Below are 27,723 nucleotides of genomic sequence, written 5' to 3'. Positions count from 1 at the left end.
GGAAGAAAAACTATGCAAGTCAAAGGGAACTGATTTGCTTTAGTATTCTGACAATGAAGATTATTGTAATGGCACAGGGATAATTACATGATATGATGTGTACTGAGCCATATCGACCAGGAAGATTCCAGGTTCAGTCCCCTGATTGTGCTGAGTTAGTTGATTCAAGTCAGAATTAGTTGTTTTCTTTGGAACAAAGGTGGCTGAGGAGAGATTTAATTGAGGTATATAAAATTATGATGGGACTAGATAGAGTGGATAGGGAGGACCTATTTCCCTTAGCAGAGGGGTCAGTGACCAGGGGGCATAGATTTAAAGTAATTGGTAGAAGGATTAGATGGGAGCTGAGGAGAAATTTTTTCACCCAGAAGGTGGTGGGGTTCTGGAACTTACTGCCTGAAAGGGTGGTAGAGGCAGAAACCCTCAACTCATTTTAAAAAGTACTTGGATGTGCACTTGAAGTGCCATAACTTACAGGGCTACGGACCAAGTGCAGGAAAGTGGGATTAAGCAGGATAGCTCAGTTTCGACCCGTACGGACATGATGGGCCGAATAGCCTCCTTCTGTGCCGTAACTTTCTACGATTCTATGAGGACAACAGATTGGGTGCTACAGTTGGTCTTAGTGTCCCTGAGGTGGGAAAACAACTTGCCATGGTTCCTACTCTTGATCACTGTCCAGTGACATGTATTGATGTCATGGAGGATAAGATGGGACTCGGTTCTGATTGTTGGCGAATCATCAACAAAATGAGATTTCGTACGTGTGACACCCTTTTAGTACTAACCCCACCCACTCTTACGATATGCCATTACGTGAGTTGTAAATTTCACTGATAGCTTACCAAATTCAAGAGTCGAGAATCAGAGGACTGAAGAGCACGGGCTGAAATGTAGGACTGGAGGAGATTGCAGAGGTATGGAACAAGGCCATGGAAGGGTTTATATTAAAAAAAGGGGAGCAGCTGGGGAGGGGATAGAGTTTTTTTTTGACAGCAGCCAACAAAGATAGCTTCGGTTTTCACAATGTTCAATTCTAGGAAGTTCTGGCTAATCTATGACTTGATGTTGGACATTTTTTTTTCCCTCCCACTCTTTCATGCGTGCACTCTTCTCACCCTTTTTACACAAATATTACCCCCCCCCCCCGCCTTCGCACACAAACCCTCCATATATGGCGCTATATAAATGCAAGTCTTTTTTCTTTCTCTCCCTCTTCGCGAGATTTTGCGGTCCTCCTTCTTTCTCACTTACTCCCCCATATTTTTCTCTCTCATCCACTCAGCATTTTAGGCTGAAGATGAACACTTCATCTTTGTCTCTTGGACTTGTATACTGAGCTCTGCCATGGTTATGGATGGGGTTGTGGGGTTGTTCATGGAGCCACCTCTTCCCATCAGTTGTCTGATTGTTCACCATCATTCTCCACTGGATGTGGTCGGACTACACAGTTTTGCTGTGATCCATTAGTTGTTGTTGGACTGTATTGCTCTGTTTGTAGCTTGCCACTTTTTGGTGCCTAGCATGCAGATAACTTGTGTTGCAGCTTCATGGTGATCCTCCTGGCACGCCCTTCTATACTCCGCATTGAACTATGGTTGGTTTCCCAACTAGTGATGAAGCATTGGAGGATGTGCCAGGCCATGAGGATACAGATTGTGATGGTATACAATTCTGCCGTTGCTGATTGCCCACAGTATCTCATGGCTGTCCAGATTTGGGCTGTTAGATGCGTCCTTATTTTCTCCCACTTATCATGACTGTAGTGCCGTACTACACAATGGAGGGTATCTTCATTTTGGAGATGAGAATTTGTCTTCAAGGAGTACATTGTGGTTACTCTTACCAGTGCTATTGTGGACAGATGTGTCAATGATAGGTAGGTTGGTGGGGATGAGGTCAAAAAGATTACACCCTTGTGTTGGCTCCCTCACTACCTGACGCAAGCCCGTTCTGGCAACTGTATCCTTCAGTACTTGACCAGCTTGGTCCTTGACAATACTTTTGAGCCAGCCTTGGTTGAAGTCCCCCACTGAGAGTACATTTTGTGTCCTTGCTTCCCTCAATGCTTCCTGCAAGTGGTGTTCAACTTGGAGAAGTACTAATAGGTGGTGATCAAAAGGAGGTTTCCTTAGTTTTTGACCTGAAGCCATGAGACTTCATGGAGTCTAGAATCAATGCAGAGGATTCCTAGGGCTATTCCCACCTGACCTTATGCCACTGTGCCCCCTCCTCTGATGGGTGCACCCTGCTGGTGGAACTGGACACTCTCAAGAATATTATAGCCTGCAATGATTCTGTGAGTATGACTGTGTCAGGCTGTTGCTTGATTGGTCTGTGGGACAATCTCCCAACTTGGACACCAGTCCCCAGTGTTAGTGTAGAGGACTTTGCAGGACTGAACTGCACTGAGATTGCCTGAGTCTTGTTCTTATACTGACACATTGCCAATAGGTCTGTCCAATTTATTTTTTATTAATAAACTTTATAGTGGTTGTTTACAACCGAGTGGCTTGCTAGGCCACTTTAGAGAATATTTTGAGTCAATCACTTAGTGTGGGACTGTAGCCCAGATCGGGTAGGGATGGCAGAATCCCTTCCCTAGTGTATATTTGTGAAAAATGAATATGAGCAAACTTTTTAACATAATCAGGGGAGGGAGGGAGAGAGAGGGAAGACAAATACTGAAAAGTGCTGGTAGAATGACCTGTAACCTACTTAAAATAAAAACAAGAGATTGTTTGGTAACTGAGATGATCTTTCATCAGGCAGTGGAAAGAAGCATTAAAGAAATTAAGGACATTAGAGAAACGAAGTAAATGTGACTAGCTAAAGCTATTCATGAGGCACACCCATGAAAGCAAAGAGAATTTGGATGAAACTGAGAACAAAAAGACGGCAGATCAGGTCTGAAATGTGAAAATAATGGCAAAAAAATTATGGGCCCACCAGCCCTGGAAAGAGATAATAGCAAGAGTGCAAACTCTCCTAACAGCAGAATAAGAGCTATAATAATTTTAAATTCTTTTCAATTCTATCATTAGAAGCTAGCATCAGCTGTTAATGGGATACTTTTTTGTGCTTTTTACAATAAAGCTTTTAACTGATTTTCTGTAAAGAACATATGGAATAGATGTGTATAGGCATCTTGTGAGTATGTAATTCTACTTAACACATTTAATACATTATAATTGTGCAATAAATGTTAAGCTCCTAACTAACTTTACTTGAATAACTAGATTAAAATATTTGGAAAACTCCTCACTTTTCTGATATCTGTTTCTACAAGTATGTAATGCTGTCACCATTTAAATGCTTGAGGGGAAGTTTGTCTCCTGTATGAAATGTTAGTTATATGCCCATCTGTAGTTTGTTTTCCCCAAATGAAGTATTAGTATGCGACATTTAAGATGAAAAGCTGCAGCTGCTAAACAAAACCATTTGTGCACCAGTGAATGATATAAACCAGCAGTATCTATTTTAAATCCGTAATCAGTTATATCAGTACAAGTAGTCAGGGAATGAATTACAGCTTTCTGTCATATTGCACTAGATTTGGGAGTAGGAATAAAAGTGCTAACAAGAGACATGAGAAGGAAGTGAGTTACCAAGGTTCTTATGAGTGAAAGAACATTTGCAATAAATTGAACCTGTGCAATTTATTCTATAGGATTTCAAAAAGTGATCATTTCATTATTGGTGTCCCTGAACTGACAGTTTTAATATCTATTAATGAGCAACAAGCTTATAATTACGCACCTTTTCAAAAAAAAGATTTAAACGTTTTGAAACATTCACATCTTTAGCAGTAGTCAGCAATGAATTTATTTTTGTTTTGTTGCAATTTACTCTGTACAGGGAAAGAAAGAAAAAAAAATAAAACTGATCTGTTGATGTAAGACTGACAACCAAATTCTTTTGAGTTTTTTTTTGATTATTCTCTTGGTAACCCCTTTCTATTTCCCTTAAGGTTTCATGCCTTCACACGCTCTCTTTCTGTTACGATGATAGGCAGATGAACACGTAGCTTATCCACAACCTGGATGAAAATTTACTTTGGACAAAACATTGCCAGCTTTGGCTCCCGTAATAAAATATGCAGCTGCTTTATAGCTAGTTATTGCTTTGTTTCTAAGTTACGATATGTGTAGTTTGACTTTTTAAAATATTAATTCTCGGGATATGGGTGTCGCTGGCCTCGTCCTGATTTGCTCTGAGAAGGTGGTGGTAGACCATTTTTTTGACCCCCAGGATGTTGATGGTGGGGGACTTGGCGGTAGTAATCTGTTTCCCCCCCCCCAACCCCCCAGTTGTGCAAGTGTTTCAGATTTTCTGTTAAATTTCAGCCCTTTTTTCTTTCTCCCCTCTCTTTTCTCCACCCCCCCCCCCACCACCTCACAGACTGTGCTCAACACTCTTGTTTGCCTCAGTTAATATTGTCAGTGTACATCCAATGCGGCTGTTAGACAGTTAAAACCATAGAAGTTTACAGCACAGGAGGACATTTGGCCCATCATGTCTGCCAGCTCTTCATGAGAGCAATCTAAAACTAATCCCACATCCTGCTGTCTTCCTGCAGCTTTGTACCATTCTCTGTTTCATTAATGGGAAAATTGTCTAAATATACGTTTTCAAGACTCTTCCTCAACCATTCCCTGAAGCAAAGCATTCCATGCTCCAACAACCTGCTGCATAAGGAAATTTGTCCTAGGCGCACTCTTCACACTGTTGGTGAAAATTTTGAATTGGTGACCCCTCGTCACCGACTCCCCAAATAGAGGACATAGTGTTTTCCTGGTCATGGTAATGAAGGTGAATCCTGTTCCTCTATTTGGCCTGGTACCTATCCCCACTTGCTGCCAACCCAACATCTTGATCAAGATTGAGAACTTAATGATTTTTGCTTTAGGGCACTTCATAAGGTGCTGGCTACTTGGCCCATAAATATTTGATTTGTATCTCCAATAATTTTATTAATTACTACAGATGATGTTGAGAAAACTGAAGTGACTGTGATAGTGCTTTTTTTTTAAGCACTATGCTATTCGGAAGTCTATTCTCATTTTACTACTGTTAAGCTGCAGTGCAGTGACACCATCTTCTGCCACCTGATATTTCCCCCCCCATCCCTGCCCGATTCCCGGCTCCCCGTTAAAATTGACCCTATGGTCTCCATATTATAAGAAGGATGTAAAGGTACTGGAGAAGGTGCAAAAAAATTTACTAGGGTGATACCAGAACTGAAGGTTAATCCTATCAACTGGGGCTCTTTTCTCTAAAAGATACACTTGCATCTATATAGAGTTTTTCACGACCTCAGGACGTCCCACAGCGCTTTACAACCAATGAAGTACTTTTGAAGTGTGGTCACTGTTGTAATGTGGGAAATGCGGCAGCCAATTTGTGCACAGCAAGGTCCCACAAACAGCAATGTGATAATAGCCAGATAATGTGTCTTAGTGATGTTGGTTGATGGATAAATATTGGCGAGGACACCTGGGAGAACTCCCCTGCTCTTTTTCGAATAGTGCCATGGGATCTTTTACATCCACCTGAGAGGACAGACAGGACCTCGGTTTAACGTCTAATCCAAGAGACGGCACCTTCGACAGTGTAGCACTCCCTTGGTGCTACACGGGTGCGTCGGCCTGGATTTTGTGCTCAAGCCTCTAGAGTATGACTTGAATCCACAATCTTCTGACTCGGAGGCAAGAGTGCTACCAACTGAGCCACAGCAGACACTTCTCTAGCAAAGAGAAGACTAAGGGGTGACCTGACAGAGGTCTTTTAATATTATGAAAGGGTTTGATAGGGTAGATGTAGAGAAGATGTTTCCAGATGCAGGGGAGACCAGAACTAGGGGCCATAAATCTAAGATACAACATAAGAAATAGGAGCCTGCTCTGCTATTCAACAAGATCATGGCTGATCTTCTACCTTAACGCCATTTTCCTGCACTATCCCCATATCCCTTGATGCCTTTAATATCTAGAAATCTATCGATCTCTGTTTTGAATGTACTCAATGACTGAGCCTCCACAGCCCTCTGAGGTAGAGAATTCCAAAGATTCACCACCCTCTGAGTGAAGAAATTTCTCCTCATCTCAGTCCGAAATGGCCTGCTCCTTATTCTAAGACTGTGACCCCTGGTTCTAGATTCCCCATCCAGGGGAAACATCCTCCCAGCATCTACTATTTTTCCACATTGTATTCCACCTGCCATGTTCTTGCCCACTCACTTAGCCTGTCTATATCCCCTTGAAGCCTCTTTGCATGCCCTGTAAGAATTTTGTTTGTTTCAATGAGATCACCTCTCGTTCTTCTAAACTCTAGAAAATACAGGCCTAGTCTACTCAATCTCTCCTCATATGACAATCCCGCCATCCCAGGAATCAGTCTGGTGAACCTTCGTTGCACTCCCTCTATGGCAAGTATATTCTTTCTTGGGTAAGGAGACCAAAATTGTACACAATACTCCAGATGTGGTCTCACCAAGGCCCTACAGAATTGCAGTAAGACATCTTTATTCCTGTACTCAAATCCTCTTGTAATAAAGGCCAACATACCATTTGCCTTCCTAATTGCTTGCTGCACCTGCATTTTAGCTTTCAGTGACTCATGTACAAGGACACCCAGGTCCCTTTGAACATCAACATTTCCCAATCTCTCACCATTTTAAAAAAGTACTCTGCATTTCTGTTTTTCCTACCAATGTGGATAACTTCACATTTTTCCACATTATATTCCACCTGCCATGTTCTTGCCCTCTCACTCAGCCTGTCCATATCCCCTTGAAGCCTCTTTGCATCCTCCTCACAACTCACATTCCCACCTAGTTTTGTCAGCAAACTTGGAAATATTACATTTGGTTCCCTCATCCAAATCATTCATTGATACAGATTGTGAATAGCTGAGGCCCAAGCTCCGATCCCTGTGGTACCCCACTAGTCACAGTCTGCCAACCTGAAAAAGACCCGTTTATTCCTACTCTCTGTTTTCTGTCTGTTAACCAATTCTCAATCTATGCCAGTATATTGCCCCCAATTCCATGTGCTGTAACTTTGTTTACCAACCTCCTGTGTGGGACCTTATCGAAAACCTCCTGAAAACCCAAATACACCACATCCACTGGTCCCCTCCCTTATCTATTCTACTAGTTACATCCTCAAAGAACTCCAATAGGCTTGTCAAACATGATTTCCCTTTCATAAATCCATGTTGACTGCCAAATCCTATTATTTTCTAAGTGTCCTGTTATCACATCCTTTGTAATAGATTCTAGCATTTTCCCTACTACTGATGTCAGGCTAACAGGACTGTAGTTCCCTGTTTTCTCTCTCCCTTCTTAAATTGTGGGGTGACATTTGCTACCTTCCAATCTGCAGGAACCGTTCCAGAATCTATAGAATTCTGGAAAATGACAACCAATGCATCCACTATCTCTATAGCCACCTCTTTCAAAACGCTGGGATATAGATCATCAGGTCCTTGGGATTTAACAACTTGCAGTTCCATTAATTTCTGTAGTACTATTTTTTTTAACTAATACAAATTTCTTTCAGTTCCTCATTCTCGCCCGACCCTTGGTCCTCTAGTATTTCTGGGAGGTTTTTTGTGTCGTCTTCCACGAAGACAGGCACAAAGTATTTGGTTAATTTCTCTGCCATTTCCTTATTCCCCATTATAAATTCTCCCGTCTCTGTCTGTCAGGGACCGACATTTGCCTTCGCCAGTCTTTTCCTTTTTACATACCTATAGAAGTTTTTACAGTCCGTTTTTATGTTTCTTGCTAGTTTACTCTCATTCTGTTTTCCCTTTCTTTATCAATTTCTTGGTTCTCCTTTATTGAATTCTGAAATGTTCCCAATCCTCAGGCTTACTGCTTTTTATGGCAACTTTATATGCCTCTTCCTTTGATTTGATACTATCTTTAATTTCTCTTGTTAGCCACGGTTGAACCACTTTTCCTGTTAGGTTTTTGTGCTTTTAAGGAATATATATTTGTTGCAAATTAGGTATTAATTCTTTAAATGCTAGCCATTGCCTGTCTACCTTCATACCTTTTAATGTCGTTCCCCAATCAACCACAGCCAACTTGTGCCTCATACCTTCATAGTTTCCTTTGTTTAGATTTAAGACCCTAGTTTTTGATTGAACTACCTCACTTTCAAACTTAATGAAGAATTCTATCATATTGTGGTCACTCTTCCCTAAGGGCTCCTTTACAACAAGCCACTATTAGTCACTAATAAATCCAAAGGGAATTCAGAAGAAACTTCTTTACTCAGAGAGTGGTTAGAATGAGGAACTTGCAACCACAAGGAGTAGTTGAGGCGACTAGCATAGATGCATTTAAGGGGAAGCTAGATAAGCACAAGGGAGAAAGGCATAGTAGGATATGTTGATGGGGTTAGATGAAAAAGGATGGGAGGAGGCTCGTGTGGAGCATAAACATCGGCATGGACCAGTTGGGCCGAGTGGCCTGTTTCTGTGCTGCACATTCTGTGTAATTCTATGTAATGTAAAAACTTGAAATAAAGGCCATAGTTTAAATGGACCCTTACTGCTCATCCACCTGGACCCCTGACTTAGGACGTTTGATATATCAACAGTTTGTTCTGTCATACCAATGACTTCTTTCTGTTTGAATGGTCAGGATCCGGTCATGCCTTCCCCTGAACCTCCAATTGATGACAAGACTGATGAAGTTGACATCCCTTCAGAAGACCCCGATGGAAGTAAGTCTTTAACTTGCAAGTCTTTGAGTGATCAAAGGTATTTAAAAGAAATACATTTTGTTCTGCTAAAAACAAGAAAAATAGAAAAATGTTGGATTGTTGCAGTAGTGGTTCAGCCTGAGGCACATTTATGAGGCAGAGCAGCAGGAGTTGTACTTGGGAGTGCTTAATGCTGACATTGGGTGCCCAAGATGGTGAGTGTTCCATTTCTCAACCCTAACATCACTCAACTTGAGCACAAAATTCACCAAAAAAAGTTATTTTATTTTGTTAGAAAAATCTTGTCCTTATTTTTTTTAAAATCTATTCTAAGCATCATACTACTTCTGACTTTTGGAAAAATACTTCACTTGGTACTGCAATGGTCGTGAGTTACACCATCCCCAATGTTCATTACACATGGTCCAAGATATGTTTTTGATATGCTAGATAGATTTTTTTTTGTATTGATCTAATTGTACTGTGAATTAAAACAAAAAATATCACAACAATACAGTACATTGGTGTACAAAAAGTTGCATTATTGTTATAAAACATAAATTTGCACCAATAAACCCCCCACACAGTGTTTTCTAATCTCTACCAGATTATTTGCTGATAAGGTGCAGGGTAGAAATAACGATTAATAAGAACAACTCTGTCTGTATGTACCTCTGAGTTGACACTTACTGATCAACTTCAGCAAGCAAGTTACACTTGTCTGTGCTCTTGTTTAGAAAATATTATTTAATGAGAAGGGATCTTGATAAACCAAGCATGCCTATGCCCAGACCTCCTGCCTCAGTTTCATAAGAACATAAGAAATAGGAGCAGGGGTAGGCCACATGGCCCCTTGAGCCTGCTCTACCATTTAATCAGATCATGGCTGACCTTCAACCTTGACTCCACTTTCCTGCCCAATCCCCATATCCCTTGATTCTCCTAGAGTCTAGAAATCTGTCCATCTCAGCCTTGAATATATTCTGTGACTCAGCAATCACAGCCCTCTGGGGCAGAGAATTCCAAAGATTCACAAGGTTTATTGCGAACAAGGTTTCAGAGGACCAAGTTTGTTTCTGCTGTTCCCATATTGAGGGTGGTCTATTCAGTCTCAGTTTCATATTTTATTGATTGCACTCTGCATTACATTTTGTTGTTATCATGCTCTATTTTTTATTACAACAAAATGATCAATATTATTTAGAAGTCAGTAGGGTCTTGTTTTGCAATTTGGAATTTTGTGGCAATTGGATCATGGCATCCAATAAAACAACTAAGTTCATGTGAACACATTTTATCATTACTGTACAATCACAACAATGTGTGTCATGTTAACATATTTACTTCTATCTCCTTTTTCCCCCTCCTGTCCCCTCTCTGGGCTTCCTCTCCAGTCTCCTCCTCTTCCTGTCGCCCAGTCATGCCACCTTTTATTTTTCCTCTCATGGATACTTTGCACCAGCATCCGAAACCAACCCATCACTACTTCTCTGCTTTCCTATCCTCCTGCTACTGTTGCAGACTTGAATGCCTCTTGGATAAGCCCACAGCTACCTTCTGTGTGCTTCTCTGCATTTTCCTAAGGGCTCATCGAGGCACCTGTCGCTGCCTCCTTACAAGCAGCAACCCAAACTGCTCCTTCCCCCTCCCCCACCGACCTTCCTGCCTTCCCGTCCCGCTCACCTCACCACCACTGCCCTCTGGGACTCTGCCAGCAGATCAACAATCACCGCCCCTCTCCACATTTCCCTCCAGAATGTCCGTTTACTTGCGAATAAGGCCCCACGCTATCCATGATCTTATTGTGGACAACTGCATTGACATCATGGTTTTGATTGAGACTTGGCTCACTGGTGATGGCACCTTGCCCCTTACTGAAGCCTCCTTGACTGGCTATACTTTCCACTACCTCCCCTGCCCAAACCACCACAGTGGTGTGGCCCTTATCACGAGATCACACTAATCGCCTAATCCTCTGGTACCTTTTCTGCTTAAAGCAACTCACTTTATTCCACCCCTTCCTCTCCTTTAAAAATCCTCGTTCTCTACCTCCAAGCCCCATTCCAAGATATCCCATCTCCTTTCCTCCCTCGGCCTCTGCACTGCTTGGTTCCACCCTTACCTATCAAATCATAGCTGGAGCATCTCCAGCAGTGCTTCCATTTGGGACGCTGATGAAACCCAGCTCGACCTCTCCACCACCTGTCTCAATCCCTCCACTGTCTCAGTGCTGTCAGATTGCCTGTCTGATGAGGTGCAATTCCCTCCAGTTAAACATTGGTAAAACTGAAGCCATCATAGTCTTTGCCTGTCACAAACTCCGTACCCTTGCCACTGATTCCATCCTCCTCCCTGGCTACTGTCTCAGGTTGAACTAGACTGTTTACAACCTTAAAACCCTATTTGACCCCAAGCTTAGCTTCCGACTACATATCCCCTCCATCGCCTACTTCCACCTGCGTAATATCACCTGCCTCCGACCCTGTTTTCGCCCATCTGCTGCTGAAATCTTCATTAAAGCCTTTGTCGCCTCTAGACTCTACTATTTCAGTGCTGTTCTGGCCGGCCTCATGTCCTCCTCCCTCCATAAACCTCAGCTCATCCAAAACCCTGCTGCCCATTTCCTATTCCCTGTTCACCCATCACCTTTGTCTTTGCTGACATAAATTGACTCCAGGGTCCCAATGCCTTCAATGTAAAATTCGCATCTACGTGTTTAAATCCCAACAATCCCCCACCCCAGAACTCTGCCTTACTCCAACTCTGGTCTCTTTTGCATCCATCCACCACCCACCCTCCACCCCCCCCCCCCCCCCCCCATAATTTTTTAATGAGTTTTTCTTGTACTTGCTGCCAAATTTTCCATTTAGGGCAATATTAATATCAAGCACCCTTCAGTCAGGCCTAGTTTGGGTTAGATGTAGAATAATGCTCCTTCCATTTCTTCCTGGAGAATGGGGAAAGATATCCTATGTGTGTTATGTGTTACATCTAGTGCATAGAGGGAATCTTCTCCCAACGTGTCTTGACCCTAACTTCAGAAGAGCTTGACCAATGTGATTGTTTCCTCTTTATGCAACGGCCAACTTTGTGGCCTCTCTGAATTAAATTTCTAATTTATGATATAATGGACAGTTTTATGCTGTGGGTCCCTGGCTGCTAGAAACCAGCTTACAACTGCCCAAACTAACTTCATATAGGCACTGGAGAGGAGAGACTTTCATTCTATCAATATAGGCTGGATTCAAACACACATCAAAAATAAGACAGTTTGCATGTTAAGTAAAGCTGATAAACAATTAAATGTATGGGGCCATTAGATTGAATTGGTCTAAAAGGCTAAGTCTTGGCAAACCTAGTTCCATTTAGATGGGTTTATAACTTTGTAATGACCTGTAACATTAATAGTAATTGCTCTGTTCTTTCAAAATTATTTTGGAAAGTGCAGTCATCATGACATAAGGTTTACAAAAATGTTGCCTGGTGAGAACCATGTTGAAATCCCATCCTTTGTTTTCATCACTCCCCATTTGATGACCTTAGCTGCATCACCAGGCGCAGCACTGAGCGGAGGGGCAGAAAATAGACAAGACGTTGGTTTCACTTGGAGTTGCACTTCAGCACCCACTACTGGCTGACTGGTATTGACAGGGGACCTTGGAAAATTGCAAAAATGTAAGACGTGCAGCCTGCGAGGATAAAAAGAACAAAGTGAAAGTAAAATGCCCTTTTCTCTCAAACATTTTTAATAAAAACATGTAGGGTGGTTAACGAGAACAATGACAGGATCAATAGAACAGTTGGGGCTGTATTCAACAATGCCATGACTGTCAGTGTATCTAGTTATTTTTTAAAAATCAGATTTGACAGCTTCAATTTTCAAACGCAGGTAGTTTCTGTACATATGAGAAAGCAATTGACATGTTCCTCTGGTGACCTCTTGTGGGTAGTAAGAAAACTTCAGTGAAACAGATTTGAATCATTTCTGTTGCTCATGCTTGATTTGGTCAAATTGTGGTTGCAAACTGTGCGCTTCGAAGGAGTTTGTTTTTTTAAAGTAGTGGCTAGATTTATAAGTTTATTCTCTTTTTTAAAAAAAAAATCTTTCTGCTGAAGTTATTCGTCCTCCCACATCATGCCAATAAACCATTCTTCCACATATGCCAACTTTCCCACCTCTATCTCCTGCTTTCTCAGCACAATTACTGTGATAATTGTCTGGATATCATGGTTTGTATGGGTATAACAACTTGCTTGTATCATCACAGGGCTTCTAGTTAGTGGAGGCTACTTACAAATGTTGGCAAAGTGCATTCCAAACTATAATATAGTTTTTTAGTAATTAGCAAAATAAACATCCTGAGAGAATTTTCTGTGAGAATTGAGAGGCAATACTGAATGCATTCTGTGACTGATCTTTGGTACCCCACTTTGCATAGCTCCCACTAATTGCCTTGATGATGTTAACATGTCCAAATTAATTATGAAAATATCCTGGTGTTTCTTTCATTAATGTACAATGATTGAGAGAACAGGGAGACTGCATTTAGCCCAGGGCAGAATGAATTTTGCATTCATGTGATTTAAGTGGTAGAAGAAAATACTGATTGATGTAAGTACCCTCTGCCAAAGGTTTCCCAACAAAGTGCTGTTGTTTTTTTTTTCTCTAATGTGGATTATCAGTGTGAAATTAATTTACTCTGTGTTAAGGTAAATAGGTGCATTTTTAAAAAAATGGTTTTTGATATTGTGGAAAGACCTCACAGCACTAATTTATCCCTCAATCCCAAATGTACTGTCCAGTGCAGTAATCTATTAGTCAATTATTTCATAATGAGAACATAACAAATAGGAGCAGGAGTAGGCCAATCGGCCACTCGAGCCTGCTCCGCCATTCAATAAGATCATGGCTGATCTGATCCTAACCTCAAATCTAAAGAACACAAGAAGTAGGAGCAGGACCTGGCCACTCAGCCCCTGGGCCAGCTCCGCCATCCACAGGGCCTTGACCGATCCGAACTCAGCTTCATGTCCAATTTCCTGCCCGCTCCCCGTAACCCCTAATTCCCTTTACTTCTAGGAAACTGTCTATTTCTGTTTTAAATTTATTTAATGATGTAGCTTCCACAGCTTCCTGGGGCAGCAAATTCCACAGACCTACTACCCTCTGAGTGAAGAAGTTTCTCCTCATCTCAGTTTTGAAAGAGCAGCCCCTTATTCTAAGATTATGCCCCCTAGCTCTAGTTTCACCCATCCTTGGGAACATCCTTACCGCATCCACCCGATCAAGCCCCTTCACAATCTTATATGTTTCAATAAGATCGCCTTGTTATATTGTTTCAATAAGATCGCCTTGTAATATTGTTAGAATTATGCTGTGACTTTGCCCTTCTGGTTTAAATAACCTCAATAGACATTGAATGGCAGGCACCAGAGATTTAGTCACTCCCAGGTGATGATTTCACAGCACAGATTTGTTTTGAGACTAGTGTGTGAGAAATGAAATTGTCAAGCTGGGCATTGAAAGTGGGGGTTGGGGAATATTGGCTTAGAATCACAACTGCTGGAGAAATTAGTGGAAGCTTTATATCCTGATCACTGTCATAGCAGACTGAAAGCCTGTGTTTTTACTCTGCTGTTGTCTGAAAGATGATACAGTGAATTGGATGGCCATATTCCAAAGTAGTGAAATGTGCTTCAGTGTTAATGTGTTGCATGGTATTTATGGGTAACATGAAATCAAGTTACTGAATTTTAATTTTCTTCATCAAACAAGCACAAGAAATAAATGTGGAACAGGTAGTAGCAGACTAACATTAAATTCAGTCTCCGTGTTTAAAATGTAGTGTCCCAATTGACTATGCTTTTATTCAAACTGAATTGAGAACAGTTGAGACTGAATGAGGGTACCCTCATGAGGAGGTGACGACAAATTATTCCATTCTTCCCCGCCCAATGTTTCTGTGATAATTAAGTTTGTCACGACTGTTTGAAGCCACTTCCAGGAAAAAAAGAAAGGTAGTAGGTCAACAGTGAATGCAGAGTTATCGAACAGTAATATTAATCTTCACCTGTCCTGTCCTGAGGCAACTGAGGAAAGCAGGCTGACCTTAGGACTTGGCATGTAAGCTGTTTTTATGTTATGCAAGACCAGTGCTAATGGCACAGCTCATGATGTGGACACTTACTTTCAATAGAAAGCAAATAAAATATTCTGTCAATCCAATAAAGTGTGTTAATCTCATTTCTTCTTCCCTTTCCTTTGCAGTTGTACCATTCCTGCCACATAGTCGGACTAAATTAGACACGGTCACAGATGACTCAGAGGTAGGTTTTGCAATGAACAGTAAACTTATTTATGATATTTCATATATGCAGTGATGTATGATGAGTTTCTGTCAGAGCTCATAATGGTTTATTTATTTTTTTAAAGATTAAGAAATCCCTGATGATATAGTGGATAAATGCACCGCCTGGTGTGGTACTTAAGACCTGCAGATCAGATGGGATCAAGTTCAATCCCTGGTATGTGCTCAATTAGCTGATCTCAGCTAAGGAAGCAGTTGCGATTCTGCAACTGCCTTCAACACCCCCGAGCTGAGGGGGGAGGAAAGCAGCCTCAGTTCCGACTCCTGATCAGCGCTACCATTCTGGAGAGTGCATGTGTGTGGGTGTTGGACAGGGACAGGATTAGGCTTAGCTCTGAGACTCCCATGAAAAGGTAGCTTGCTGGCGCTTATAGGCGCACTCACGGAGAATGGCCACTTGGATTAGGTTCTTGGAGAGCACGTATGCAACAGTAACCTAGCAAGAGCCAGTTTCTCAAAGAGAGAAAGAATAAGAAAGAAAATTGGGGAGGAAAATGTTCTCACTTTCATGCTTTACTTCTGCAGTGAGCTGTCACCTGATGTTTAAACACTAAGTTTGTAGATGGCAGAATAGATTTCAACTGATTCATGTTAAAGGTGTTAAAAATTAATGACTGTATTGCCACCAATGGTATTTCAGCTCTCTCTTGGTCTTAATCTCAGCAAATCCTCTAAGCAAGATTTTCAGCATTTCCTGTACAAACAAAAAAACATTCCCCCAAAGTCAACATAAAGCCACAAGTAAGCAAAAGGTATTAAGATTGATCATATCTTGTTTTCCTCTGATAATATATACATTTCTTTTCATTCTCGGGATGTGGATGTCGCTGACAAGGCTGGCATTTATTGCCCATCCCTAGTTGCCCTTGAGAAGGTGGTGGGTTGTCTTCTTGGACCACTGCAGTCCATGTGGTGAAGATGCTCCCACAATGCTGTTAGGATTCTCAGTAGCGGTTTGATACAACTGAGTGGCTTGCTAGGCCATTTCAGAGGGCAGTTAAAAGTCAACCACCACGGTGGACTGGAGTCACATATAGACCAGACCAGGTAAGGATTCCTTCCCTAAAGAATATTAGTGAACCAGTTGGGTTTTTAGGACAACCTTCATGGTTATTTTTACTGCTACCAGCTTTTAATTTACAGATTTCTAAAATCTGAATTCAAATTCTCAAACTGGTGGCATTTGATAATTCTCTGGATTAGTAGTCCAAGCCTCTCGATTGCTAGTCCAGCAACATAACCACTACACTACCGTACCCAATTGCAGGATAGTATATATGCTAGAATGTATTACACGACCATAAAATACCAATGTCTCAAACTGGAAGAGAAGAGCTGAAATTGTTTTCTTGACCACATTTGAATCCAAAAATGTGCTATACCTTTGAAACACAATTCAGCCTATGTTCTATAAAATGCGTTCAGGTAAAGGTTGGAGGAGAGGGGTTTCATTCTGCTAGCAACAGACGACACAGCACACATTGACAGGTAGCAATCTCCTGCAATTGCACTACATGATTTGAACTGCAGTAGTATTTGGTTTTATTTTATTGAATGGTATAAGGGAATTAATTTATAGTGGAAATCAGGGGCTCGATTTTACCGGCGGGTTTCCTGTGCGTTTCCAGCAGGGGGGCCCCGAAAATCCCGATATCCAGGCACGTGACCGGATCGCGCCACGATCCCGCCCACTTCCGGGTTCCCCGATGACGTGCGGGGGTGCGTGCGTAGCCCCCGCTGGTGGGAATCCCGCAGGCAATTAAAGCCAGCGGGATGCCACTGGAGTGTATTTATTTCGCTTGTTCAGGTCATTAACTGACCTGATTAAGGGACTGTGTGTGATTTTGGAGAAACATGGGACTGTTTCACACACTGGGGGAAACAGTCCTAGTTGAACTGGACGTGTTGCAGCCGTCAGCCTGTGGCAGCTGCAAAGGTTCATTTGACAGGTGGGGGGAGGGGGGGACCCTCACCCATTGCAGGAGGCCGCTCTGTCACTTGGGACAAAGTGTGGCCTCCACCACCCCACTCCTGACGGTCAAAGTCACCAACCTGCACACTCACCCCGGGGTCCGGAGACATGTGCCTACCTTGCGGACCCCCTCAGATGTACATATTGCGGATGGGGGCCGTCGTAGCTGCAGTCATGACCCCCTCGGAGGGCGAACAGCATCACCATCCACGCCGTCCACCTCTGACACGTGGAGCTCCACAACAGAGTGCTGTGACACATCCACCTGTACAGCAGGAGGGAGGGCTACCGCAGAGAGAGACGCGTCGCAGAGGCCACTACCCTCGCCACAGGGTCCACAGACCGAGGCGCAGCTCCCCGGACCTCTCCGAGCAGCATTGCACACGGAGGCGCAGATTCACTCGACATGTAGTCGTGGACATCTGCAGCCTCTTTCATGCCGAGCTGCTCCTGGCTGGCCCCAGCACCATCTGCTTACCTGTCGCTGCCAAAGTCACCACTGCCCTCCGCAACTTCTCCTCCGCATCCTTCCAGGGTGCAGCCGGGTACACCGCCGATGTCTCTCAGTCGTCTGCGCGGAAGAGCCCTGCAAATACACCTGCACCTACTCTGCAGTAACACAATGGGTGGCATCAGTGGTGGGTCCTCATAGTGATACCCAGGAGCGGGCATTATTGCACACAACAGACAGGATTCGCGGAGACATGGCAGTGGTGGTGCCAATATAATGTGTGATGTTTGTTGCTCTGAAATTCAATATAGGTAACACCCATGACAAACCCTCAAACACCCTTGTGCATCCCCTTCATGCTCACGACACGTTTGCCTTACGCTGCCTACTGCACATATGTGATGCATGCCGTGTGGCTGCAGCACAGGTGGTGGCAGGTTGAGTGAGGCTGGCCGTGAGGGAGATGCACGAGAGGGTGAGTATGGGATAGAGCCATGAGATTGTATGAGGATTGGGTTGCGTGTTAGTGGCGGGGTGAGTACTGGCGAGGTGAGTAGGTGCAGGTAAGATGAGGATGGGGTTTGAGTGGGTATGAGGGGTGATGTGACAGAGTAGTGTTGGCGGTGCCGAAGGAGATGTGGGGTGGGGGCAGTGTTGTGGCAGACGGAGTGTAGGGGAAAGACTACGTGTTCTCACTGTGGCTGACCTACTGCGGTCATTGGAGCGCCTCCTGCACTGTATGCAGGTGGGCGATATGTTGGTGGCGCAGGTGACCCCCTCTGCCACCTCAAGCCAGGCCTTCTTGGTGGCAGAGGCAGGCCGCTTCCTCCCGCCCGCTGGGTGGAAGATCTCTGTCCTCCCCCCCCCCCCCCCCCCCTCCTCACCCCATCTGATGATACCTGGGGTGAGGCATCATTAAACTGGGAGCAGCCTTCCCCCTGGGCTGCTCCATGCTGTAATTTGTTCCTTTGGTTGCAGCATCTGTCAGTGGAGGACTGCCCCTTTAACTAGAGCGCCTCCAGCTGACAGATCGTACTGCGCATGCGCAGCCTGCCCGACGCGCAGACCAGCAGCGCGGAGCCCGGAGGAGCAGGTAAGTGATTCCAATTAGTGGATTGCCTGCTATGATCACGCGGGCAACCCACTAATTTCACCGGGCGCGGAGACCACGCACCCGAAACCCAACCCGCCGGAAACCCGCAGGACTGCTAAAATCAGGCCCCAAGTATCTACGCTGTGATACAATATAACTTCACTATAACGAACCCTCCTTGTAACGAACCGTTGGTTTTAATGATCCCAAAGGCAAGACCAGATTTTTTTTTTCAGTGGAAAGCAGCCTTATTACAATGAATACTTAAGCAGGATTGACCTGGCTACAACAATGGAATTCAAGCTGAGGCTAATTGAAAGATAACCCATTGTAGTGCAAATCCCGTATGACTCATGCATTCGTTGCCTGATAAGACAGTCCAACATCTGCACACAAACGGCAATGAGCATGAATATGGCAAGTAAGGATAGTCTTTTTTTTCTGAAAACAAAACTTCAAATCATCGATGATCTGGACCATAAAGGAAAATCGCAAACTACACGTTGGATGGTCTGCAGAAAATCGTGGTCAAAAGAAGGAGGAACTGTCTGTTAGAGAGGAATGCGATACACTGGGAATTTCAGAAACAAAATGACACAAAATTGAATTTGAAAAAAACCAAGTAACTATGAGCTATGAGGACATTATTGAATTAGTGTCATTGAGTCAGGGTGAGGATGAGGAAATTTCCAGTGATGGGGACGTGGAAGGCACAAAACCAGTTATCCCTGCACTGGATGAGTTCAGAAAGGCAATTGCAACTGTGCAAAACTTCACATAGTTATTACCTGGAACTGAGGATCTTTTTGGACTGGTTAACCAGATACAAACAGAGTGCATTGGGAAAAGCACGAATAACATAAAGCAATCTACATTGTATAGTTTTTTAACAGAATAAAATAGTGTTCAATTCAAATTGGTTGTTTCTTCATTTTTCTGATGCAGCAAATCACCAAACCTGACTATAGTGAGCACCCTGATATAGCGATCTTTTCTGCCGCTCCCGAAAGGGGTTCCTTACAGTGAAGTTTGACTATTTATATTTGTCCATGGGTAGAATTTAAAATCCTAGATATCACTGGATGGTAGGGTGAGGATTTGTACCCTTGATTTCCTCACGTTGGTATGGTCATGTTCTTGGCCAAGCCAGCAGAGTAATGGATTTGAAGTTGGAAGAGGCGTATCTGAGTAATTCTCCTCGAGGTCACAGAATGGGCTGCGCTGATTTAGCAGCAATAACCTGTACATCAGTTGGGGACATGTGAGTGTCACAGAGACCTAAAGGGAGGAGACAATAATTTACAAATTATAAAAAGGGAGGGAGGATATAGGTAAATTTTCACCCTGTTGTTTTCCATTACCGTATTGTTAATAGTGTATAGCAATAGAGTACTTGCTGGTCTCTTTAACAGGCTAACCCTCAGTGTAACAAGATGTAGAGTTTTAACTGTAGTTGCCCAACTGGTGACTTACTAATATCCAGGAAGTGCTGAGTAAAGTCATGTAAGGACAGAAGATCATTGGGGGAATTGTGCTTCATTTTATTGTCTGGGGAGAGAGAGAAGGGAGTTTACTGATACCCAGTACTTGAGTTTGCCTCATGTTAGATTAACCACTTAGTTGCATCAACAGACAACTGTTGCAATGTCCACAGGGGGAGTGTCTCGCCTTTCCCCCAAGGAGGATTGTATCGGGGGGAAGGGGAAGGGGGAGGGCGATAATTTTTTTAAAAATCAGAAGCCTTATATTGGTCTGGTGTACACAGAAAGAGGAGTCGCAGTGACCCTCATGACGTGGTACTGTGACTGGATCATTATATCCCCGTGTACTTCATTTTCCTTCATTCTATTAATTCATGATTTGCTTTCAAGTGTAAGGGGATCTTGAGCTAACAAGTATGCTTGAACTGTATCAAATTATTTTCTTTTATTTGGATCCCAGGATCTCAAGCCAGTGGTTGATGGTGTTGATGGAATCAAGATTTCTTCAGTGCTAGGTTTACAAGACTTTGACCTTATCCGAGTCATTGGACGTGGCAGCTACGCTAAAGTTCTCCTTGTACGCTTGAAGAAAAATGACTGTATTTATGCAATGAAGGTGGTAAAGAAGGAACTGGTCCATGATGACGAGGTAAAGTTTACTCATGCAAAAAGTAAGAACTTGTCTTTTTGTGTGGCGCCTTTCACGACCTCAGGACATCCTAAAGTGCTTCACAGCCAATTAAATATTTTTGAAGTGCAGTCATGAGTAATGTAGGGAAAAGTAGCATTAATGTGGTGTCCTTTTTGTATTTACTTGTTTGAGGACTGCAGTAGCATATCAGCATTGAAAGTAAAAGCCAATCCCATTCAAAATGTTTTTTGGTTTATTCTTTTGATACTGTGAATGTCTTTCCTCTTTTTTTATAATATTCATTATTATAAATGTTACAAAAAATGCTCCCCTGGTCTTTGCTGAAGGAGCAGTGGCCTGCAATTGTCCTCCATGTCCCTTGACTGGGGAAGGGGGAAACAGAAAATCAGTCAGGGCTTGCACTCCTGATCACTATCCAATGACCACTGTTGGATTGTGCACATGTTGGATGTTTGACTCGGGCATAATTGGGCTTGGCTGTGGTGCTCTCCACAGGAAAGTAGCCTACATTAAGGCACATATATGAAGAATTGCAATGTGGAAGAGATTTTGGAAGATTGTCTTCCCTGATGGAACCATACTGCAAGCAGGAGTCACTGCCTACAGGAGAGCATGGAAGAAAATTAGGGGGGGTGGGGGGCGGGGGGAGAAATTTACCATAATAATTCCAAATATGTAAGAGTATTCCTAGTATGACAGCTGAAAGATTTTTCAATACTTAAGGAATTAATTAGACCTACTACCAGAGATCGATACTGTTGAAATATCAAAGCCCTGGAACACATTGTTTTGACTAAGTTGAATATTTGGGAAGGCTCAGGAGTTCTATGTAGCCCTTCAGAAAGGAAAGACTGAAAATTGTACTGGTACTAAAGTAAATGGTAGGTGAAGTAACTTTGAATGCATTGCTAGCCTTAAAAGTCTTTTTAATGCTACAACAACAATAACGTCCATTTATATAGTGCCGTTCACATAGGAAAATATCCCAAGATGATTCATTGAGGCGTAATTAGACAAAAATGGAGGAGTGACCAAAAGCTTGGTCTACTAGCTGGATTTTAAGGAGAGGCAAAAGGAGAAGAGGCAGAAGGGCTTAGGGAGCGAATTCCGGAGTGGGGCCTAAATGCCTGAAGGCACAGCTGGTAATGGTGGGGCAAAGGGAGGGGAGGATGCACAGGAGCCTAGAATCAGAGGAACGCAGAGTTCTGGGATAGGGGGTGGGTTTGTATGTCTGGAGGAGGTTACATTTTAAACACCTCAATTAAACAACCTCGTAACCTTAAACTGAGAGGAATGTTGAATGTATGCTCTGGTCTCCTACTTCCCAACCAATTACTAACCCATGTCACAAAGTTACCTCCAATTCCGTGCGCTTTCATTTTTGCTAATTACCTGTTGTGCAAACCTTACTGTGTGCCTTCTGAAAATCCATACAGACAACATCCATCGACAATCTCCTATCCACCATGCCAGTGACCTCCTCAAAAAAAAAAATTCCACTAGATTAGTCAGACATGACCGATCCTTCACAAATCCTTGCTTACTCTCTTTGATCAGCTCATATTTGTCCAAGTGCTCAGTTACTCTATCCCTGATGATAGATTCCACAACTGATGTTAAACTGATTGGTCTGTAGTTACCTGGTTCCTCCCTCCCTCCCTTCCTAAATAATGGAATGACTTTTGCAATTTTCCAATCCATAGGCACAATTTTGAATTTAGAGAGCTTTGCAAAATTATGATTAATGCATCTGCAATTTGTTCTATTTCTTTTAATATCCTGGGGTGGAAACCATCAGGTCCTGGGGATTTGTCTATCTTAAGTCCCATTATTTTAACCATTACCATTTCTTAGTTATATTGAATCCACTAAGTTGCTCTCCTTTGATTTATTATTAGATTCCCTTGTACCACTGGTATTTTGTGATCTTCCTCCACTGCAAGAATGGGTACAAAGTACAGAGGTGGAAGTCAGCAATTTTTGTGATGGAAGGATATGTGGTTGAAAACATAGCTCTGGGTCGAATAGGTCGCTGAGGTTGCAAACAGTATAGTTCAACCTGAGACAGTGGCTGGGGAGAGGAATAGAGTATGTGGTAGGGGCTGGAGACTATTGCTTCAATCTTCCCAGTGTTTATCTGGAGGAAATTGTGGCTTATTCAAGACTGGATGTCAGACAAGAAGTCTGACAGCACAGAAGCAGTGGAGGGGTCGAGAGAGGTGATGGAGAGCTAGAGTTGGATTTCATCAGTGTCTATTTGAATGATGTTGCCAAAAGGCAGCATGTAGATGAGGAAGAGGAGGGGGCCAAGAATAGATCCTTGGGGGGGCTTCAAGGTAATGATGCGGGGGTGGGAAGAGAAGCCATTACTGGAGATGCTTTGGCACGATTAAATAGTCAAGAATGGAACCAAGTGGAGAGATGTTGGTGGAGGATCATGTGGTTGACTGTCTAAGGCTGCAGATAAGTCGAGGAGGGAAAATGCACCATGATTGCATTCACAAAGGTTGTCATTTGTGATTTTGATTAGAGGGTTTCATTGCTGTAGCAGAGCTAGAAACCTGATTGGAGAGATTCAAACATGGAGTTGTGGGAAAATGGGTACAGATTTGGGAGCCAGCAACATGTTCAAGGACTTTGGAGAGTAAAGGGAGGTTGGAGATGGAGTGGTAGTTTGCAAGGGCAGAGGGACTGAAGGTGGGTTGTTTGAGAAGGGGATAAAGGGACAGTACCTAAGAAAAGGAAACCATTTACATAGTCTACTAAGATGGGGGGCCAGGAAGAGCGGTTTAATGGGAATGTCGTCAAGGGAATAGGAAGTGGTTCTCATGGATGATGAACTCAGAGAGGGCATGAGGGGAGATAGAAAAACTAGAGAAGGACGCAGGGTCAGGCTAAGGGAGGCGGAGGTTTGGCTTGTTTGACAAGGTGAAGGGGGAAAGCAGCATAGGCAGCTGAATGGATGGTCTCAATTTTGGTGACACAGAAGTCCATTGGCCTTTCACACATGTTGGAGATGAGGCTGGAGAGGTGGGGAGAGGGAATAAAGGAGAAGGTTAGTAGTGAAGAAGCTGGGGATTATCTTTGCACTCCAAGATGACCTAGAGCATTAGACGGTTTAGCAGAGACCCAATAATGCTTCATGTGGTCCAGCCAGATCTGGTGATGGATGGCTAAAAAAGTTGTGTGCCAGATAAGTCTGCACCCTTTGGACTTGAGGGAGTAAAGATGGGGGACAACAGGAGAACGACCAGGATGGGACCAATTTAAAGGCTTTGCTGAGGACAAAGGTAGCAAAGATGGAGGTGAGGGAGTCATTGAACAGGTCAACAGCTGCAGAAATATCGTGGCAAATGGAAGGCCAAAGATTAGGCTGCTGGGAGTTTAAAATGCAGTTGTAAGTGACTGGAGTGAAAGTTTTTTTTAAGAAGGAAGTCTGTTAGAAGGGGTATTGGGCTGTGGGTCATGATAGGTACAAGGAATTATTCGAAGATAGCTATATCTGTGATGGGCACCATGGGAGTAGAGAGGCCATGGGAGATGGCAAATTCTAAGGGGTGGCAGTGAATATGGGTAGGAGAATTTTTGAGGTGGGAGAGGTTTAGGAAGGACTGGAGAACAATGAAATGAGAGAGAGAGAGAGATTGAAATCATCGAGGATGAGAAGGCTACCAGTGCAGAAGCTGAGGAAGGAAAGGAGAGAGTATGTCCCGGGGATAAACTCGAGATTGGGCTCGGGGACGGTAGTGAATAAGAATTTTAAAGGAGAGGCAAGAGGTGTGGAATAAGATGCTGGAGGAGTAAGGGGAGAGACCAGGGTGTGATTTGGTGATAAGGGCTACTCCACCAGTGGTTTGGATGGGGCAGATGGTGGAAAGTATAGGTAGGCAGCGAGGCTTCATTGAGGGGCAAGATGTCTCCCCCGTGAGCCAAGTTTCAATCAGAACCATGATGTCAGTACAGTTGTCCACAATAAGGTCATGGATGGCAAGGGCCTTGCTCTCGAGGGGAAAGATATTCTGTAGGGAAATGCGGAGGGGGCAATGATTATTGATCCAGTGGCAGAGTCCGAGGAGGTAGTGCTGCGCGTAGTGAGCAGGACAGGAAGGAGGTCGGCGTGATTAACCTCCCCCGGGTGCACTGGATGAGAAGGCCGGCAAGAGAAGAGGATGAAGCAGTTGGGATTGCTGCTCGTAAGGAAGTCGCAATAAGTGTCTTGATGGGCCCTTCGGAGAATGCTGCTTTAATGTATATTCTTGTTGGGATGCATATATTTTTTCAATGTTTTATTTAAATGGAAAACTATAAAACATAGACCATGAATAGTTGTACTCCCTCCTGCATTTTTAAAAAGCTACGGTAGACTCAAAACTGTAAATCAGGGAGTACATTCAGACGAAGGCTAAGGTTATACAGAGTTCTCTGTGGGAGCTGCAATCGATGCTCTCTCGGCATCTCTGTGTTTTCTTTGACAGGAGGTAAATGCCTAATGAGTTGCAGACTCTTCCAGCTTTTGGAGCACTACTGCTTCTCGAGCAGTCACCAGTGACCCAGCTGAGGACAGATGAGACTGAATAGAAACGTGCATGATGAGTTTATTACTGCTGAGGCTGAAATGCTGGAATAATAGTTGGAAGCTGGTGTCTGACTTTTATTGATAGAGGTTTTTTCACATTTATAGAGTTCTGCTCATGTCATCTAGCAATTTATCTGATAGAGGATGAGTGCTGTTCCTCCCTTCTTCTGTCCCACCCTCTCTCGTCTCCACGATCTTTTTGGGAATATTCATTCAGTTTACCAGATGGTTATGGTGAAGATCAGGAATACTATTTTTTTTTAAAATATTCTATCTGAACCCAAGTTCTATCACTCTGTGGGAAAGTGTTGGTGTACTAACCTGCTGTGCCACGAGCTGACTGATGTAATTTAATAGTTTTTTTATATATAGAGAAATAACTTCAGGATACAATTTTTCTTGTAAGCAATAGATCATCCCCAGAATCCAACTAACTTCTCCCTCCTAATCCCCAAATCATACTGGTACAATCCTGAAATAAAAACAGAAAATGCTGGAAATACTCCATCAGGCAGCATCTGTGGAGAGAGAAACTGTTAACGTTTCAGGTCGCTGACCCTTCGTCAGAACTGGAAGAAGTACTTCCAATTCTGACGACGGGTCTTCGACCTGAAATCTTAACTCAGTTTCTCTCTCCACAGATGCTGCCTGACTTGCTGAGTATTTTCAGCATTTTCTGTTTTTATTTTAGATTTCCAGCATCCACAGTATTTTGCTTTTGGTACAATCCTGAAGCTACTTTGTATAGTATATTTAAATAAATTTATCGATGGCATGTTGTAGTTTTCATGCAGCTGTGATGCAGCTTGATTTCTTGGTACAAGAAGCTTGGTAATGGATAATAGTGTTTGTTGCCTTTTTTTAAACAAAAATGCGCTCATTGTTTGATGGAATGAAGCCATCCTCGCACTGCGTAAACTCATGAAAATTTTCCAGAGCCATTTGGGAACAAACCACACAAGTTTGACCCAGATTTGCAGGGTGGATGACCAACACTGGGGCAGATTAATTGCGATTATTATAAAAAATAAAGCATTCCAAATGTATCTTGCTCCTGGAAATGTGACAAACCAAAGGAAATGCACTGTGTCTTGTAGTGCTGTGTGTTTTGGAAATGTCTTGGGAGGAATGATGAATCTGAGTGACTATATGTGAAACATTCATACTCTCTTCCTGTTTATATGGAGTTGATGATCTTGGATTAATTGTCAACTGGTTTGAATCAAATCACCAAAATAGGATAAATTGCTGCCCCAGCCTTCTCGTAGCTGATATGCTTTTGACTAGTTTTATGTTGACTAGATTTTTTTCAACAAATCTAGAAACAATTATTTCTGAAGTTTTCCAGCATCTAATGTCTGCCACAAACAATATCTGACCTAATTTAATGCAGAAAGAAATTCAAATGCATTTCTAGCGTGCTTTCACATCAACATGCTCAGGTTTTATCAGACTGCAAATCATTTGTAATGGCTTCATGCAGCCTAGGAAGGTTAAAAAGAAAATTTGCTCCCAGTCATCAAGCAGCGACAGGGAAATAATCGTTGTAAATGGTACAATGACCTTTCGGAAACTCTAAACTTTTGAAGTCGAATGGTCTTCCCCCCTCGGAGTCATGTATTCACTGATATATTGATTATAGAGACACTGAGGCTTAGGTAGGGCAACATGATTCCTTTCATGTATATTCTCCCAATATTGCTGCCTTATATTGAAATCACTCTGTTTAGAGATCATTTGCAAGTGTTTTCATTAAATAAGTCTGGGAATATTTTCTAACTATTTTGTACTCAAGTTGCTCATCACAGGACCTCTGCTCAGCACTTCCTCAACTGGAGAGAGAATTGAAGGGCAAACCCACCTGTGCCCATCTTGGCACATTTTCTAGCATTTCTTCATGGAGCTTCTTTGTCGAGTTTTGGAATAAGGTGGCTGCCTGTCATTTTGGTCAGGAAATAATGCTGGCGCTAGGGAGAAAATAACTTGCAATTAATTTGTAAAAAACAAATAAATTCCAGTTACAGAATGGACAGCACTAGGAAAGCCTCTTTCCTACCTCTACCCAACCATCAATGTAGCACAGCACCATCTCCAGGCTGTCGTCATCCACTGCTCCTCTGACCTTCCGAAGAACTTTGACAATTTACAAGACAACATGAATTTCCCAGCATCACTCAGAATATTTCTGTAGACATGCAGAAACCTGAGAATACAGTACACTGTTTTCCCTCTGAGCTCCATGTTAGAAAACATTATGCATGTGTAACTGTTTTCTGATCACTCCAAAAGAAAGGTAGTGTAGCAACCTGCAGCCTCAATTACAGATGCAGCTCTCTGGAGTTGTGTTTTTCCCTCGATGTTCAAGTAGAAACTTTTTTTAAAAAAAAGCTTAACCGTCAAAGAGGAAAAAGTG

At 42.9% G+C, this 27,723-nt stretch overlaps 1 protein-coding gene across 1 annotated transcript in view; it reads left to right on the top strand.

The window, feature by feature from the left end:
- The window catches only part of prkcz (protein kinase C, zeta), a 377,802-nt gene that overhangs the window by 209,877 nt on the left and 140,202 nt on the right, over window positions 1–27,723 (top strand). The window contains exons 7-9 of the mRNA XM_067970242.1: window positions 8,657–8,738; window positions 14,986–15,044; window positions 20,543–20,731. Of these exons, the coding sequence (XP_067826343.1) occupies window positions 8,657–8,738; window positions 14,986–15,044; window positions 20,543–20,731 (330 nt within the window). The remainder of the gene's footprint in view (window positions 1–8,656; window positions 8,739–14,985; window positions 15,045–20,542; window positions 20,732–27,723) is intronic.

This window comes from Heptranchias perlo, chromosome 32, assembly GCF_035084215.1.
Source record: "Heptranchias perlo isolate sHepPer1 chromosome 32, sHepPer1.hap1, whole genome shotgun sequence".
In the NCBI taxonomy this organism is placed as follows: Eukaryota; Metazoa; Chordata; class Chondrichthyes; order Hexanchiformes; family Hexanchidae; genus Heptranchias; species Heptranchias perlo.
The sequence above is the reverse complement of the archived record's forward strand: the minus strand, read 5'-3'. Positions and strand labels throughout refer to the sequence as shown.